General features: G+C 47.8%; 5 protein-coding genes across 5 annotated transcripts; 1 reads left to right on the forward strand and 4 right to left on the reverse strand.

The window, feature by feature from the left end:
* Window positions 1-380: 380 nt before the first annotated feature.
* Window positions 381-848, forward strand: N7495_007216 (putative extracellular serine-rich protein; the record flags this gene model as incomplete). Its single annotated transcript, XM_057209867.1, has 1 exon — window positions 381-848. One exon carries the CDS (start codon window positions 381-383, stop codon window positions 846-848), a length of 468 nt encoding a protein of 155 aa, XP_057063641.1.
* A 752-nt stretch (window positions 849-1600) lies between these two features.
* On the reverse strand, window positions 1601-3271 carry N7495_007217 (putative mRNA processing protein (Mss51); the record flags this gene model as incomplete). Its single annotated transcript, XM_057209868.1, has 3 exons — window positions 1601-1634; window positions 1694-2351; window positions 2410-3271. The coding sequence occupies 3 exons, from the start codon at window positions 3269-3271 to the stop codon at window positions 1601-1603; spliced, it is 1554 nt and encodes a 517-aa protein (XP_057063642.1).
* Window positions 3272-3723: 452 nt separating this feature from the next.
* Window positions 3724-9011, reverse strand: N7495_007218 (ATP12 ATPase F1F0-assembly protein; the record flags this gene model as incomplete). The annotated part of the gene is made up of 4 exons (XM_057209869.1): window positions 3724-6221; window positions 6281-7427; window positions 7949-8706; window positions 8765-9011. 4 exons carry the CDS (start codon window positions 9009-9011, stop codon window positions 3724-3726), a joined length of 4650 nt encoding a protein of 1549 aa, XP_057063643.1.
* A 1684-nt stretch (window positions 9012-10695) lies between these two features.
* On the reverse strand, window positions 10696-12471 carry N7495_007219 (glycosyltransferase family 2 protein; the record flags this gene model as incomplete). The annotated part of the gene is made up of 4 exons (XM_057209870.1): window positions 10696-10827; window positions 11025-11316; window positions 11509-12378; window positions 12434-12471. The coding sequence occupies 4 exons, from the start codon at window positions 12469-12471 to the stop codon at window positions 10696-10698; spliced, it is 1332 nt and encodes a 443-aa protein (XP_057063644.1).
* Window positions 12472-16472: 4001 nt separating this feature from the next.
* Window positions 16473-17402, reverse strand: N7495_007220 (SSH4 family protein; the record flags this gene model as incomplete). The annotated part of the gene is made up of 1 exon (XM_057209871.1): window positions 16473-17402. One exon carries the CDS (start codon window positions 17400-17402, stop codon window positions 16473-16475), a length of 930 nt encoding a protein of 309 aa, XP_057063645.1.
* Window positions 17403-17442: the final 40 nt, after the last annotated feature.

Raw genomic sequence — 17442 nt, forward strand, 5'->3', positions numbered from 1 at the left:
AATCCTTAATGATATATTCCCAGGTTCCTTACTACCTGCAGCAGCACATGCAGCACCTGAGATTACATGCTGAGATTACATGCAGGAACGTGACGATCCTTGTTTTGAACGCTAGTATCGAATGGGTAAAGTGTTTCATTTGTGCAATTTCCCCCTAACTAAAAAGAGGCACTTCCTCCCTTTCTGTTCTTCCATTCTTTCCCTTCTTCATCTCTCCTGTCTTCCCTTGAAGCAGCGTCATTCATTTGATCCAAACTACCCAGACACGGGCTGTCGCATTCTTTTCTCAGCCCCATTCACTCTTTTTTCCTCCAAATCCATACCCCGGAATCTACCCCACAAATCGCAAAAGTATAACTATCAATTCAATCACATCCAGCATGTTCTTCTCAAAGGCTCTTGTTCTCTTGATCGCGCCTGTGGCACTCGCCGCCGAGGCTGCCCTCACTACCGTCACAGTGACTCTGGTCCCCTCCGGTTACACAACTGCTCCCAGCTCAACCGTGACTCCCAGCTCAACCGCGACTCCCTCGTCGTCCTGGGTTCCCATGAGCTCCCCACACGCGAGCTCGTCTGTTTCAAGCTCTTCTGTTTCAAGCTCGTCTGTTTCAAGCTCTTCTTTCGCAAGCTCGTCTGTTCCAAGCTCGTCTTTCCCGATCTCATCTCTCCCGAGCTCATCTTTCGCCGTCGCCCCAAGTGTGACATCGAATCCTCTTGACAGCACTACGGCCTCTACCTCGGTCTCAACCAGCCCCGCAGCAGTCTTCACCGGAGCAGGCGCATCGAACCAGTTCCCAGCCGCAGTCGCAGCAGGTGCAATGGCAATTGCCGGCTTCATACTGATCTAAGTCTTTGAATTGCATTCAATCAGTGTCTGATTTACGCGCGCGGATCTTGAAGATCCCTGTCAGCCACCGCGCTGTACCACCAAAACCATCATCTAGCATGATGACTTTCAATTCCCATTTTCGCGGTCCAGGACTTTTTTTTCTTTCTTCTTTCTTGTCCTGTGTCTGTTTATTTTCTTCTTCTCGCATATTGTTAACATGCCCCCTTTCGTTATGATGGTTTTTTTGTTGATGATGCCGACTGATGCCAATACCCCTTTGCTCTTCTTCAATATCCATTCTCACCTTGTCTCATCGAGGCCATTTTCTTTCTCAATCGTCACAGAATTATTTCTTGTTGAACGTCGTCAGACCTATTCAGCGTTGTGATCTTGACGAATTCCGGACCTAATATACTCTTTTTGAACTCGGCTTTTGTTTTTCTCAGCCGAGTCTTAGATTTCATGTTTTCTCCTGTTTAGAGAGTAAAATGAGACAATCATTAGAACACTAGTCACCATGGCAATATTCCCCGTACTTGTATCTTTATTTACATTTAAGATTAAGCTTGGCATATTAATGTGGGGCTTTAACGGTCGAACGCCTGCCTTCTGGGAAAACAATTCAACATATCAACCACTGAACATGACACATCACGTGTGTTTGAAAGACGCTTTATACAGAGGAGAGAAACTAATAGTAATCCTATCTACGGATGGTAAAGAGAAAATAACTATATCATACAGAAAGCATTCGCCATTGCCGCTTTTTTCTTACTCGTCGCTCTTGTGGGTTGTAGCCTCGTATCTAAACCAAAGTCAGCAAGTCTTCGAAATTCCAAGAAATAAGATGGGGACAAAACATACCTCTTGCCTCGGAATCCCCACAATCCCCAGTTTCCACACGAAACATCATGTGGGTCAAGGTCATTCAGATCCCAGCGCAGACTACGGAAGATATTCTCACCAGGCTCGAGGAGGATATCAAATTCGCCAGCACACTTCTCATTAACCCAGTTGATATCACGCTCCATGTCCCACTGCGTGTATCCAGTGCAAAGAATGGGGATCTTGGTCTCCAGGAGCTGGGGGAGAGTTTCTTGCCACTCGTGCGAGCTGGCCGGATGACCCAGTCCCGGGTGGAAAAGCATGAAACAGTCCAGGTAAGGGTCGAAGGGCCCGAAGTAGTTTGCCTTGTACATGGTGTGGAAGTATTCGACGTACGTGGTGATCTTCATTTGACCACCCAGACGATCCTCGGTGATACCGCCGAAGGGGTTCTCCGGTGTGCGCTCGGGCAGTGGGAACTCGCTGTCGCGATTGGACATGCTCTCTGGACCGATGAAAATCAGGTGCAGCAGTGATCGGGGGAACATGTACTGGAGTTGGAGCCAGACATCGCGGGGCAGCGAGGATTCGGCGCGAGCGCCCAGCATGAAGATCCGGACTGGTGGTGCCTTTACACGCAAGCCTTTAATGTCGATGTCTTCACCGGCTTTTGGGGGGTGGAGGGAGTACCGGAGCGCTTAAATAATTCAAGTCAGCGTGAATTCGTCACCGTACCTGTACAAAATGCCACGTACCGCTGAAACTCTTCAATCCCTCGGGCGTCAATCGGTTCTTGCCATGGATGTTGTAAGGGCTGAGTTCGTGCAGCACACTAGTAATAGTCTGCGGGTAGGTGAGCATGCGGGTAACCTGGCGCATGGAACGATCGGAGTTGATAGCTTCAAACTCGCGAGTGTACATGAAAGTATCCCAATTAGTCATGTTGACAATAAAGCTCTCATCCTGCACTCCAGGATAGGAGAATTCATTGAAGAAGCGGCCAGAGTTTAAGTCGTGGTCATCCTCGTTGATCTGGCGTACTGTCTCACAAACCTCAAGATGGGCTTCGAAGTCATCCATCCAGTGGCCCTCGGAACAGTAGATCGGCACGCCGCAGTCCGGGCATTCAAAATGCGAATGGGATGGGGGCAGGTTGGAGAGATCAGGAGACTTTCGCGCTTCGGGGTCATGCGGTGAGACAGGCGCGCGCGTCTGCTGGTGACTGGGATGCGGACAGAAAGCATTCGCCTTGATGAACTCGGCACGTTTCCGAATTACAGGCGAGGGCGACCTCGAGAACGAGTGGAACAGGTCGTTGGGTTTTAAGACAGAGTTCCTATCGACAACATGCTCGGTCGTTGTGGAGGCGGACCTCTGGGCGGACAATGTCGCATTGGATTGACTGGGGTTGGGAGCATGCTTGCTGGTGCATTTACCCTCCGAGCTTGCACCTAGTGAGCGGTTGTTGCGGATCGAGCCAAAGCTTCGAGTCCACGGCGAGATGGCATGTTTCGGTTGTGAATAAGCCAGGCGTTGGAGGCGAGCAGGATAATTGGATGCCCGGGTACCTTTCCGGAGCACCTGGAGGCACTGAACACAGGTATAATTACCTACCATTGTGAGCTCGGTGATGGAGAAATGTAAGACGTTGATCTAGCCATTTTTCCCATGAGGTACCGTGCACGTGATTTGGGTGGACGCATCTGACCATCAAAACAGCTCAATTAGATACCTACATCTACCTAGGTACAGATTGATCGACCAGTGATTACCAATTGGTTCAAAGGCTATTGGACGACTGTCAACATTGTAAGTCTCATCATCCAGCATTAATGATGGCTTGATTTTAAGTATCTCTGCTCTACATATGTTAAGGCTCAACAATTTCCAGGGTTTGGACCTATCAACTTGGACATGAATGTACACAAATACAGGTGCTACGCGGCAATGAGATCTGCGTGCAAGTACAATATAAAGCTCAAAATTTATCGTGGATTCATGAAAACTGCATAAATACTGGTCAAAGACCAGAGATTAACTCCTTAACCCTTGGAGTGAAGATCTATCACTCAGAAAATATCCTGCGAGATGCTCCAGTCCTGAGCATCTCTGCTCGCCCAGTATTTCCCATTATGAGACCAGAATTCCTCTCCGGTGATAGGGCATCTGGCACGGGTAAAAAATTGCGGCTGATAGGTCTCGCCGTTTGCTTCGCGCTCCTTCCGTACAGCGCGCTGCTTCTCCTCTACACGGTGCTTTTCATCCGCAGCCAAGTCGTATTCTCCGTCTTCCATGGCACGCTGGTCAGGACGCAGTCGGGTGTCAGTGGGAGGCAGCCAGTCCTTGAGGCCCTCGGGGAGGGCGTTGAGGGTAATGACGAATGGGGTCAGGTTAAAGGGTATGCCTGTGGGGCGGGCGTTGGCTTGCCATACGAGGAAGGTCTTCGCTGACTCGGGGTCTTGGCCTGAGACTGGCGCTTCGAAACCAGGGGTGTGACGAGCGTAGATCTTGTCGTTCCAACGACCACCCATACTCCACTTGGGGGAACCTTCGGCATCAACCACTTTGCCAGTGACATGGTAGGCGGACGACGCTTTCCATCCACGAGGCTTGAACTCGAGATAACACACTTCCCCGGTGGTCCAGTTCTTAATTTCCATTAAGCCGTAGTTGTCCACGGTTGGGTTTCCGGTGATGATTCCGATGACAGAAGAGGTGACTTTCTTCCAAGTGTACAGCTCCTCGCCTCCAGTGCATGGACGCAGCTTTAGAAACCAGGTTCCCAGAAGGTTGATGTCAAAGGATTTGCCATAGAACTTAGATTTGAGGGATGATTCGCCCCAGTAATCCCATTTAGGCGACTCTGCCCATGCAGCACCAATTGGAGGATGGTGGCTGACCTGCTCGACGAAGAATCGATAGCCTTTGTCAGGCCGTACGTACTCAAAGGTCTCACCAAGAAGAGGGTTGAATGGTTTGGCCACACGGCCAATAGTCGAAGCATATTCACTTGCAGCGTATGAGGCAACGTAGACCAGACGCTCCATCGAATCTGCACGGTCGGCAGCGATATCAAGTAGGTCAGTATACTCCAAATCTTCAGCCACACGCTGCAGCAAGGAGGTAGGCTCGTTGAAAGAGACGGGCAAAGTCATCTTTGTCATGTCTTTGCCAATCATGGATTTCAAGATACCCCACAGAGATATCTTGGGCCGGTCGTCGGCATCCATCTTCAGTCTTTCTCGCACAGGTTCTTCATATCCCTTGAAAGAGGGCTTGATTAAGGCGAGCTTATCGGCTCGTGCCTGGGAGCTTTCATCCTCTGGCTCCTCGACTGCTTTAGTCTCGTTCGCTTGGCTGAAATCCTCCACTTCGATCTCCCCAGCATCTATAGCATCGAAGAATTCATCTCCGTCAGACTCAGAGTCATACAGGTTGCGAGAAAGGATAGAGGGATTACGACTGAGAGCAGGCTTGGCCGTGAGCTCGTTAGGGAGATCCGTATTCGCCAAAGGCTCCTCCTCGGCTTCAACCTCAGCCGAGCTTGTTTCCGCGATATTTGTCGCCGTTGGGACACGAGAAGGAGGTCCAGGAATAGAGCGGTTGCTAGCGTTTACGCTCTCCAGCGCTTCCCTTAGAGCGCGCTTGGTTCGCTTCCGCTTCTCCTCAGATTCACCCATCTTGCCCTGAAGTTCCTCATGTTCTTGAGCGACGCGGGCCATGCTCTCTTCCCACATCTGACGCATTTGCTCTTCTCGGTTCAACCGATGCTGCCAGTAAGTATCACGGTCTCGTGAGATCTTGATAAGATTCTGTACCAATCCTCTGAGACTGCCGACAGCACAATCATAAGCACCGAGGGCTTGCTCCACTGTCGGATCTGCGAGTGTGATATCTGTATTGTTGGATTTCTGCGACTGTAGCGAAGCAGAAATACTTGCAAGGAGATCGAGTTGAAGTTTTGCAGACTGAGCGGTGATGCTTAGCGCATCCTTATCATTGGTGGGCATCTCGACGCTTGAACCAAAGTCGTTGTACTCATCATCATCACCGTCCATATCTGGTCCGGTGATGTGACTGCTCGCTCGACTGACTCGTCTCACATGCTCGTTCGCAGCAGGACTCTGGTCGAGTGAATCAACAGCCGAGCTTTCTTCACCGAGCGTGGTTTCCAGCGTAGTGCGAGATGTACGCGAACTGAGCCTAGTAATACCGCTCCCAGGCACACTTAGAGAAGCGGGGGCGAGACCTTTGGAGCTACCGGGTTTGAGGCTGAGACCAGATTCAGAGGGTGCCTCTCCAGTGGTCTGGTCCATCTTGGCCTGGCGAAGGGCCTCTGCATTCTTCGATCGCTGTCGCTCCTCTTCTTTTGCTTCATCCTTGGCCCATTGAATGGCATTATTCAGAGACCAAAACCAGCGCTTAGCTTCCACGACGTGATTTGCCTTCAAGTGATACTTGACCGAAGACTTGCCATGAATCTCAAACCTGGTCTTATCCTGTGCATCCATATTAAGTCTAGCAATCTTCATGTTGATTGCACCACGGCAAGCGGAGCCCGCATCATCTGCCACGGAAAGATTAGGCAAAGCACTAAAATGTACTGAAAACTTATAAGAAACAAACCTTGGTGCTTATAGTAGCTCAAAACGCCATCTTCCAGCACGAACCACCGCAACTTAAAACCTGTTGTGTAGTTGGTCCATTTTTTAAGATAACCACGTAGTTCACGCGAATCTTTACCAGCCAGAGGAGTCTCGCTGATGGGAGCACGGCCAGCCAGGCCTTGCGCGGCGTTATTTCCAAGAATAGCTTTCTCCTGGATACCCTGCTGGGCAATAGCAGCGGCTGGGGATTTTTTCAGAAGTGCTCGGGTCCTATCATCTTTGGTAGTATCCTGAGGCAGTTTCCCCTTTCTATCGCGACGGAAAGGATCCGCGCCATGGGTCAAAAGAATCTGAATCAACCGCCCATCTCTATTGCGTGCCCCCTCGTGTAGTAAAGTTCCGCCAGACTGTACTGTTACTGGATCAGCGACCAGCTCCTGGCTGTTCACATCTAGGATACCCTCGACGCGCGGTTCCTCCAGTAACTTTTCCAGCTCATCATATTCTCTCCGGGCAATCAACGTCTTGATCTCCTGGGTTTTGGTATCGATGAAGATCGACCGCGCTAGCTGAAGCTGCTGGAAGACCTCGGGAGTGCGCGCGACATCGAGGGCCGTTTGACCGCGGTAGTTCACAATGGAATCGTTGACCGAGGGGCGGTTCAGCATTTCACGGATCAGCGTGACTCGTCCAAGCTGGGCTGCCAGATGCAGCGGGGTATTGCCCTCACGATCCTGCGAGTTTAATTGTGCATCGTCTCCAGAGGACAGTACGAACTCCACTACCTGGGGCTCGGCACACTGCAAGGCCAGATGCAAGATAGAAGTTCCATAAAAGCTGTTCCCCACGTCATCCTTAGTTTCTTTGATTGCCTTCGAAATTGCCGTTGTATCACCGCTGCGAAGGATTCCGAACAAGCGGAAAGTCCGGACAGACTGGTCGAGGGACAAGCTGCCGCCCTCTGTTTGGATCATCGATGGCACTCGCTCCAACTCGTCGTTGAAGCTCTGGTTGGTTGGAATTTGTTCTAGGGCCGGCTCGGGAACAGAGTTCAAGTCCGGAGGAGGTTTCCTGCGACTGAGGCTGCCGAAGCTGCGGTGGGAGATAGAGGGAGAGGCATGCGAAGGGCGGAGACTGTTGTCGTCTTCGTTATCGTTGTCGTCGCTCTTAGATTTGTCGCGGGTCAAGAGGGAAAGTGCGATCGCACTGCGAGACCGCCTATGTCTAAAGAGGTAGAGAGACACGTCAGTCGGGTCACATGGGAAGTTTTGTCCACCATTCATAGTGAATCAATCGCATTGGACAGGGTATAAATTCCCCCACATGGCTGCTTAGCCTGTCGCAGAAAGCAACGCAATAAATCAATTTATATAAGTAGAGAAACATACCCTTCAGGTTTGTCGGACATAATCAGCCAAATCAGGTACGAAATCAAAAGTGGTGTAAAGGAGAAAAGTAGTCGCAGGTACGGATACCTACGTATAGGAAAACAGGAGGCAACTTTCCTTGTTCAGGGTGTATGACGCTGATCCCGTGCCCCCAGATTCTCCAATTTAACCAATTCAGTCTAGACTCTTTACCAGCATTGGTATGTTTTCTTTTTTGCTATTTTTATATATATATTTATATATTCAACTATTCTTACATGTACTTATCTATTTTATAATTATCTTGTCTCTCCACTAACCAAAATAACAACACTACCTAGTTGACGCCTCAAATCCTCCTTGTTGACATCATGAGTATCCTCAACCTCTCCCCACATATCAGTCTGCCACTTCACTTCCAAGTTTGAAGCCTCAGTCGCTTCTTCCAAGCCAAAACTCTTAGCCCCGGGCCGCTGCAGGTGGCGGAAATTCTCACTCCACTCCACCAGCAAACGGACGGCAATAAGAAGACTTTTCGAAGCCAGGATACCACGCTCGAGGCCAGCAAGGTCGTGAGGATTCAATTCGGAGACCCAATTGCGAATGCTATCTTGGGTGGTCTGCGGCTGGGCAACGGGAAGAATGCTCTGCGAGTCAAGGATGGGCTTGATCTCGAGACCGGGCCATACCTTTGTAGACAAGAAGCCCATAATATCATTCGCAGTCCGAACTTGAATATCACGTAGACTATCAACCTTCTCCCCCTTGCTGTTGAAGGCCTCGCGCTCTGGTTCCCAGCAAAGCAGAGTATCAGTTTCAAGATACCGCATGGCGGTCTTGATGATCTGCCCGCGGGCGGCGTCCACACCCTCGGCATCTTCACGGGCGATGTCGGTGGCGCGTGCTGCGGTGGAAGTCAATGGAATAAGGTGGCTCTTCAGGGCTTGTTGGGCGGATGTCATGACGTCCCATTCGAGAGCGATTGCATGGGCCAGGTGAGGTTTGGTGGCAGGGATGGAGAGAATTTCCTTGGACGGTGTTCGTACCGGTCGCTTGTCAAGTAGCACCTGGTATTCACCTAAATTGACACTTGTGAGTCTATGCTCAATTGAGAAGTAGCCAAATCCCACACATACTTGAAGTTCCATGAACATGGACATCTTTCCAGAATCTCTTTTTCAGCACAGTAGGCTTCGTAAGTTTCGAGGGCGATTGATCTTCTGAAACAGCTGCATCCTTTGGCGGTACCGGGACTTTCGGCGGAGGACCATGTGATGTAATAGGATGCGCAATGGCCGCCCTTAAGGGAGAAGAGTGTAAGTGGCGAAAAGGAGCATGTCGTACAATGGAGGAAAACCGCGGAATGCGTGCAAAAGATGCCATGTTTGGTGGTTTAAAGAAGAAAGCCTAATTAGTCGGAGGAACTTTTCTAACTAATCGGCCCGACTCCGCATTGCTTACTATCCGGTTCCCGCAGTATAAAACCTAACTACGTACTACAATCACTACCATCTCTTTTGTTCCTTTTGACCATACTTGGCACTCTCGTACTGTGAAAAGAGTGACTTTAAATGGAAGTATGAGCTCAACAGCCACCGGCAGACTTCGATCTACCACTTCAATACAAAAAAAATATAGTGGATTTAAGTACCTTTAACGCGAGATGCCGAGCCAGAGTAAATCGAATCAATACACAGACGTAAATAATTCCAGAAATTTGGCAGGCTGGTCCAATTCTGATCATTGCTTCTGGATGATGGTTTGAATGAAGTGATTTTGACCCGAGACCCGGAACAGCTGAACTTATCAAGCTGTATCGACAACCGGAAGACACCAATCGGACATTGATTCACATCTGGTTCATCTGCGTGATAACAACAGCAAATGTCATCATTATACCCTTTAATCTCGGAACGCGGAGACCGGGACCGGACCGGGACGATCACTGGAATGAATCTCTATTTCAATGCTAAACCCCCTTATGTACTCCGTATTTAGGTATCTAGGTATCTAGGTATCTAGGTCAGTAAAGATATAAATAAGAAAGGCCATTGGAAGCAAGTTGCCAGCCCAACTACATAGGTACGTTCCTATCAGTTCCAATATAAGCTCGGAAACTTAAACTAGCCATATTCATTGACATGCTTCGCCTATTCCAGATCGGGAAACAGTACCTCAGCGAGGTAGGTATTTTTGTCTTGATGCTCATAGGAGTCAGTGTGACACATCCCAGTCAAGTTCCAAGCTTTGAACAATCTTGGAATTTGCCCAGGATGGCTCTGAGCCTAAAGAAAAACTCTCGACTAGAACTCTCTCATGGATTGCTTTCAAGTTCCTGCAGCAGTCTGTTTTCATTATGAATTATCAATATGACTATCAGATAAAACCTCCCATTTTGCATCTAACAAAAAAACAAAAAAACAAGAATCAAGAAAATCGACAAAAATGCTGATAGCAGCAAAGAATCCAGGGGAATCAAAAGCTAGCTTGGACGAGAATAAGAGAAAAATCACGAAATCCCGCCATACTTTTTATAATTTACAGGAGCGCAAAGATATCACTCCAGTGTTGATTGGTATTTTTGACCAATCAATTTGCGAGGAAGGAAGATAGAAAAGAAAATATCTGAATCACCAGGGCCGACTTGATACCACATGAGCCTTCCAAGGTTCTGAGATCTCACAAGCTGAACTTGTGCAGACACCAGATTCTTGCTCTGGTCTGGATTCTGGATTCTGGGGCCTGGAGCCTGGATCGACTCATCTGATATGGATGGTCGAAATCAACACACCTTCCAGATTGGGATGGGGAAGGGGATGGAAAAAGGAAGAAAAATGAAAAAGATATCAAAGGCGCTGGACGCATCTAGAATCAGGACTGAAGTCCCCTCCAATAGAAGCACATTCAAGACTCGGTCACGATCGAAACAATTGTCGTCACGGCATTTCATCGTAAGACTGAGGGTCCAGAGCGGGAATAAGACCCATGCATGCTGAACCCGACTAGGGGTGAGGAATGAGATGTGTGTGTGTACTCTGGAGTCTGCACTCTGTGTACATTTTCAATCCTATCGTAAAATAGAACTATAGTTCCCAGAGTAGCTGGGTAGATAGGAACGCTTGCTTCGATCGGCATCGGAGCGTTTCTTCATTCGTTCCATATCAAAGTCATCAGCGCCATCACGTGATCCCCAAGTAGTCTAAGGACGAAGGTTAGAGGTAAGAAAAAAGAAGTAGCGAATATAGTAGGATGAAAAGACGGGTCAAAATACGAGGTTGGACGGAGGAAAGGAAGTGGAGAAAAAGGGCAGCTGCACGAAAGAAGTCAAAGCGTCCAGTGATCAATAAGAAGCACCCCACCCAAGACGCTAAGAGGAAAAAAAAAAACGAAACTTACCACATTGAGTGTCATCACGGCATACATTTTGATTGCGCCGTGGAAATAACCAAATACAATCGACACTGGTATCAGGAACACATCCACTGGGTATCGAATATAATGACCGAGCAACTTGATCCATTTACTAATGAACATCCACAGATACAGGAAGGTCATGGCCCGGCCATGTAAGACATCGCCCCATGGAATAGTTGCCCGGTAGCACAGCCATACTAGCAGCAAATCCCCCAAAAGAGCTGGAGGCGACAAAGTTGTCATGTGCACAGCATACGCACTCCATGGCTGTCGACTAGAGAAGAGTGTTAGTAATGCAAAGGTACCATGTCACAGCGCCATTCTCCCTTTAGCTTTCGGTTTACCACGGTCATTGACGACGGAAAGAGATCATGGTCCAATTGGAATGGTCACCTTGCAAAAAGGAAGATAGAAGGAGAAGGAGAACGAAAAAAAGAAAAGAAAAAAAGGGGAGGGTTTCACTTACTACCAGATATGCATCTCGTCACACATACTCGTCAGATTACTCCGCCAGTTGCTTCTAGACCAACGGGCGCATTGCTTCAGGAATCGGGGATTTGTCTCGAGCGTGGTAAGCACCTCAGCCTCGGGGTGGTACTGCATGTAAGTCTCCCAACCATGCGACACCATCCATCGAGTAATGAAGTTGTCGTCATCCACATTGAGCTGGTATTTCCCCCACCACCAACCCTCATTTGTAAAGGCGTAGGTGAAGCCCTCGTCCTGAAGGATCTTGGTTCGGTATGCCACCGTCCGGCCAGACATGCAAGGCAATCCTCCATCCACGTTTGTCGTGGCCCCGCAGTCGAAATTGCGTCGTTCCAGGTAAAGAGCTCCCAGGAAGCCCCAGATACGTTGTGAGAAGGTAGGAGCCACGGCACGACGCAGCCGCTGGCAGGTAACCACACCTCCGTATCGCTCGTCCTTCTCGAAGGGGGCCAAGACCCACGGAAGTACAGTTGAAGGCCAGCTCACGTCGTCATCAGCGAGGAGGGTGATGGCCGTAGTCACCTCTGGGATGGCTCTCGTCATTTGGCGTCTTTTATTCGGATGCGTGACTGTGAACAGTCTGACCCTTGACTTTGACGCTGGCATTGCGCTGAGCATCTCCTCTGCCCTCGTTCGATTAGCCTCGATTGTCACTAGGAGGATCTCGAATGGTCTATTTGCGAGAATCGACCGAACAGTCTCAACCAATTCCTCTCCACAGCCTTCCAGCGTGGGAATGATGACCGTGACATCTTGAGAGGTCAGCTTTGGATTTTCTGGTGGTGGAATTGGTTTAAATGACCAAAAGGAGACCAGATTAACCACGAGACGGAGGTAACGATAGCAACTAGACATGTCAGTCAAGGTTTGCATGATTCACTAAGTAATGGCATATCACTCACAACAGGGCGATGAATGCTCGCAAGAAGGGAAATGACATGGTAGCGTTCCAATTCCTTTGTAGTCCTCCTTTGTAGTCCTCCTTTGTAGTCCTCCTTTGTAGTCCTCCTTTGTAGTCCACCTGTATGTATATCTCAACTGATGTCCAGGTTTAGTTCCAATCCCTGAATTATTGTTTCTGATCTCGGGGAAAGAATTTCCTTACCTGATGACCTATATAAGGTTCTGTGACCCAATTGAATGGGGATTATCCCGGAATTGATTTATATGTATTTTTTCAAAAGGGTAGTAGGGATGGGCTGGCAGTAGAAGTATAAAGCCACAGAAACGAAAGTAAACGATATTCAGCGAATGTCGTAAGCCTCCACACCAGCCCGAGGGAAAGAGGGAGAGAGAAATAGAAGAAGCAGAACGACAATAATAATTCAAAATCGAAGAAAGGGGATTGAAGGTCTTAAGAAGAATATTATTTGCTAAGTAAGAAAAAAAAAGATAAAAGTAAATAAAACGCCCTTATTCGTTTTGAGTGTGCTGCAGGTGTAGTTTTGCCTCGTGCGTCAGAGACCCTGGATCTAGATGGAGACAATTGAAGAGTGGAGAGAATGATTATCCATGCCAAGTGACATGAGTGGAGAAGTATAATACAGTATCTATTACCTACATAGTAGGTATATTATAATATATGCGCTGTTCATTTGTTTCCACAATCTATCTCTTCATACCTAACAAGATAGTATCAAGGTGCCTCCCTGTACAAACTGGTACCTAGGTGCTATTTATGAATTCCATCTCATTCCTTGTCTTACACTTTTCTTACTTTTCTTACTTTTCTTACTTCGTACCTGGGTAAAAATAAACGAGCTAACAGGGAGAGAATCCCCGATGCAAGATTCTCAAGGGCTTTACCTAAAAAAAGTACCTGAAAGGAACTAAAAGGACCGAAAGGGAAACCCCTCTTATTGTCCGCGCGGTTCGGAGTCCAGGCCACCTTATATTTTATTTTCTTGCATGATCGACAGTCATAGACTAAGATAGTTACTAGATTACTCTAAGACATCTCTCTTTTTATTTTCCTATCTAAATGACTTGATTTGTGGAAGGCTTCGGCTGAACGCCGAGTAGAACTTAGTTACTAGCGTGGTAAATAATTCCATCCATTATATTATTGGAGTATTGGAGTACAGTCCGGAGGAAATTGTACTCCTTAGATAATAGAAATAAAAACGGAAGATTAAAGATTATAATTATTGTGTTGATTCACGAAGGGAATAAGACCCGAGAGAACCCACTTCACAGAAGTACTGTCCATGCTTCATACGGGAAAACGGGAATCCTAGCGGCGATCGTCATGAGTAACTCCGCGCTCGTTCTACTAGACAGTGGGGCTTTTAGATACTTTGTACTACTCTGTACTCCGTACATTCATGGATATAGTACGCGAACGTACGATAGGCAAATAGTATAAGGCAACCGAAGTCAAGTGGCAAGTAAAACACTAGTCAAGACCACGGGTAAGATGCCTATTATTTCCAAAGTTCACACAGGCGCGCAGTACCGAAGGGCGTCTATTAGGACAGGGGGAGCTGTGGCAGATAATGCAGACTCAAGCTAGTAATCCTATACTATCTTTGTACTGTACTAGTAAAATAGAATGTTCAGCTCCGATCAAACTGACTCTGATCTGATCGCAGGTCAAACTTAATTGCCGAAAAAAGAAAACATCGATACAATATATATGCAAGTACTTTTGTTTTGATATATGAAGTAGTTCATACCACCTACTATAGTGAATAGATATACTCTTTTCTACATCTTCCTAGATACTTCGGCCGAAGACCACACCTTGCGATCACATATGTTTTGAGTGGAACAGACGCGTATTTCGGCTGCACGGACTCTAAGCACGAATTAGCCATATCTCCACAGTCGAGGGTTCCACTTAGCAAAGTCCAATCCCGGTAGTGCCCGGCACTGTTCAGCTGGACATTGAGACAATACATATTCATCTACAGAGTAGAATTAAAAATAGAGATGTGATGGAAATAATGACATGCATCAAATCACGTTACTTAATATAAGGTCAACATCCATGCTTATATCTATTTTTTTTTCCTCTTTTTATCTTGTCATCTTTTCACCTAGGTATCTCCGGAACATTAAACAACCTTGGGACGTCTCCAGAATGCAACCTCAATAGTGCGATTGATTCTAGTTCTAGCCCTGTCCAATTCACCATCTGACCTCTATTTGGCTCCTACTTCTCTGGGGCGGAACAGGAATGTCCAGATCGTCAACCAGTGGGGCTCTTATTAGTGCTTAGCATTACTGTACACAATACAAAGGTAGACACAGGACGGAGTACAACTAACTAGTTAACTGCTAACTCACAAAAGCAATCTGTGGATCTTCGAAAAAAAAAAATGTGTTGTCCTTGATCCATCGTTCATTTGTCTTCTTCGCTCCACTTACTCCAAACTAGTATTACTAGTAGGCCACGGCCGAGAGGAAGATATCCACCATTGCGGGATTATAACTGTATGGAGACTCTTTGAGGTGCACGGTGTACAACAGTAGCGCGATCTGGATTGCAACGGCCGTAGACTCCGTCCACTATGCCCATATCGTGCACACAACTCACCCTGTCTAAGATCTCCCCCTCTTTTCTTTTTACCTCCAAGTTCTCCGGAGGCTCTGTACTCCGTAGTTCTGACATGTCATTTTCATTACCCTTTCCTGCCTAGGTTGTTGGTAGTTTTGTAAACTAATGGACGCTACCGATTAGGATGGATCCTCTCTACTGTTGCCAAGAATTCCCCCCCTCCTCTAGAATAGAATGAAATGAGTGATTTGGAAAATGTATGATCTAGACTAGAAGAATTTTATTCAGCACGGCATTTCTTACATTAATCTAGCCCATAGGTCAGGATTTATATTGTAGCTCAGGCCTCTTTCTAGGGCTTCAAGCCTCGAGGTATGAGGCAGTTTTGAGATATGAGGCCTAAGCACGCAACCCGGGAACTTGGAACCTCTAGGCCTCGTGAACTTGGAGTAGATCTCACGACATCTGCACATGCCACATAGTAAGGTTAAACGCATGATTGACAACATTCCGGGGACTATGAACTGGCTAGTACTAATAGTTAAGAAAGACGAGGTTAGACCCGTGGCTAATGATACTAGGCAGGTAAATAGGAAATAGGAAATAGAAAATAGGAAATGAGAAATATGAAATGAGAAATATGAAATGAGAAATATGATGTGAGAAATAGAAAATAAGAAATAGAAAATAAAAAATAGGAAATAAAAAATAGGAAGTAGTCACTGTCACTGTCACTATTTCATCACTCCTTGACGTCAATCGTGGAGGTACTGTTCATGCACCTCGATCAACACAGGAATTATTATACTCCTGTCATACTGATACCATAGTGCATATCGGGGATGCACCTCTTCTTTCCCCCCGAGCCACTAATGCGCGTATTCCCCAAGTGTAGAAGCGGATGTAGCCGATAATTTCTAGAATAGACCATCTGCAGGTGCGTCTGTAGGTATACCGAGGCCGTTGAAATACCCTGTACGTTGCTGGAGACATGTGTCATCCATGGATCTCTAGGGCTATATCATATCATCTGTAATGCACGAGAACCTTGGAAAAATTATCCACTCACATTATGTCGCTTGTGGCGGGATTTCATTCAATTACTCTGTGTTGTTTTCCTGTCATGCGTGATTGCTCGTTCCTGATATGCATGGGTTCGTGGTCTAGGCCTGGTCGAGTCCGTTTACAAGGGTACTCAGGTCCGATGTACTCGGTACAGTTCAATGAATCTGATCTACCTAATTGCCGATATAGCGGAGACTGAAGCAAAAACACTGGCTTAAGCAATGGACCTGTCAATTGTAAAGTTAATTTGAACCTCCTAACCAACCATCATCCTTTCATAGTGTTCCATGCTTCCATGAGGGAAAGGAAGATCGATCTGGGTGCCTGGATCCTGGGACCCGTAACCTTAAGCCGGGAATATGCAGCCAATCTGTACATTACTGTACAGGCTTCCAAAGCCAGCCTGCAGGGTTGAAGCACGCCTCAAAATCCACACCACCAAACAAGCCAATAGCCCCATACAGGTCAAAGTCCCCTTCTAGCCCTTCAATCCCACCAGCGTCGCCGTCTCTTTCCTCGTCAATATCCCACCCCCCTGCCTTCTGACCATTGCGAGTGAAAAACACCTCCGCTTTGCACAGCTTCCTTCCCTTCGGACCCTCCCCAAGCCGATCTGGTAGAGAAAAGACCATACCGAGACCTACAGTCTCACCCACTTGAAATGCGGGGGTGAAGTCACGGCCGCCAAATGAGTCATTGACGAATCGACACCCGTCATCAGAAAAGACTCCCAGACTTCCACGCTCCCAGCCCGGCGAGCGCCAGGAGGGAAACGGCTGCGCGGCAAACCCGATAGAAAAGCCACTAGTATCCCCGTCTGGACCAGCACGCAGGCCGAGCAGCTTGACTTCAAAGTAGATGGTCTTGCGCTGTTCAGTGAGGAAAGGTGAGTCTACAGCGGCAAAGTAGAGGGGAAGATGGGTGAGGACAACGCAGTCCCCGTTTCGACCAGCCGTGCGTCCAGACCACCGACCTAGTCCTTTAGCCCTGGGATTTGGAGTGAGCTCTCCAATGTATTCTCGTTGGCGGACAGGTCGCAGGTCGTGCTGTTGTACCCAGCTGTATACAGTTTCGGAAGGACGTTCAGGAAGCCAGAGAGGTGTGTTGTCGCAAAACTCATGAGCTCGCTCTGCATCGTCTGCAGATGCATTCCCGGTCCCGGAGGAGTAATAGCCTGTGGTGGGTGGTGGAGGAAATATGGAAGTGTCTGGTACAGCTTCCTGCCAGTTGTGGTATGGTGGGGGATCTTGATGTGCTTGGGACTGAGATGTATCATAGCTGGGAGGTGCTCCCCACTGGTTCGCCATGGCAGTGTTGTACCGAGGTATATGTATATGAAGATGGTTT

The sequence above is a fragment of the Penicillium taxi genome (genome assembly GCF_028828555.1).
Source record: "Penicillium taxi strain IBT 34144 chromosome Unknown utg000004l_segment0_segment0, whole genome shotgun sequence".
In the NCBI taxonomy this organism is placed as follows: Eukaryota; Fungi; Ascomycota; class Eurotiomycetes; order Eurotiales; family Aspergillaceae; genus Penicillium; species Penicillium taxi.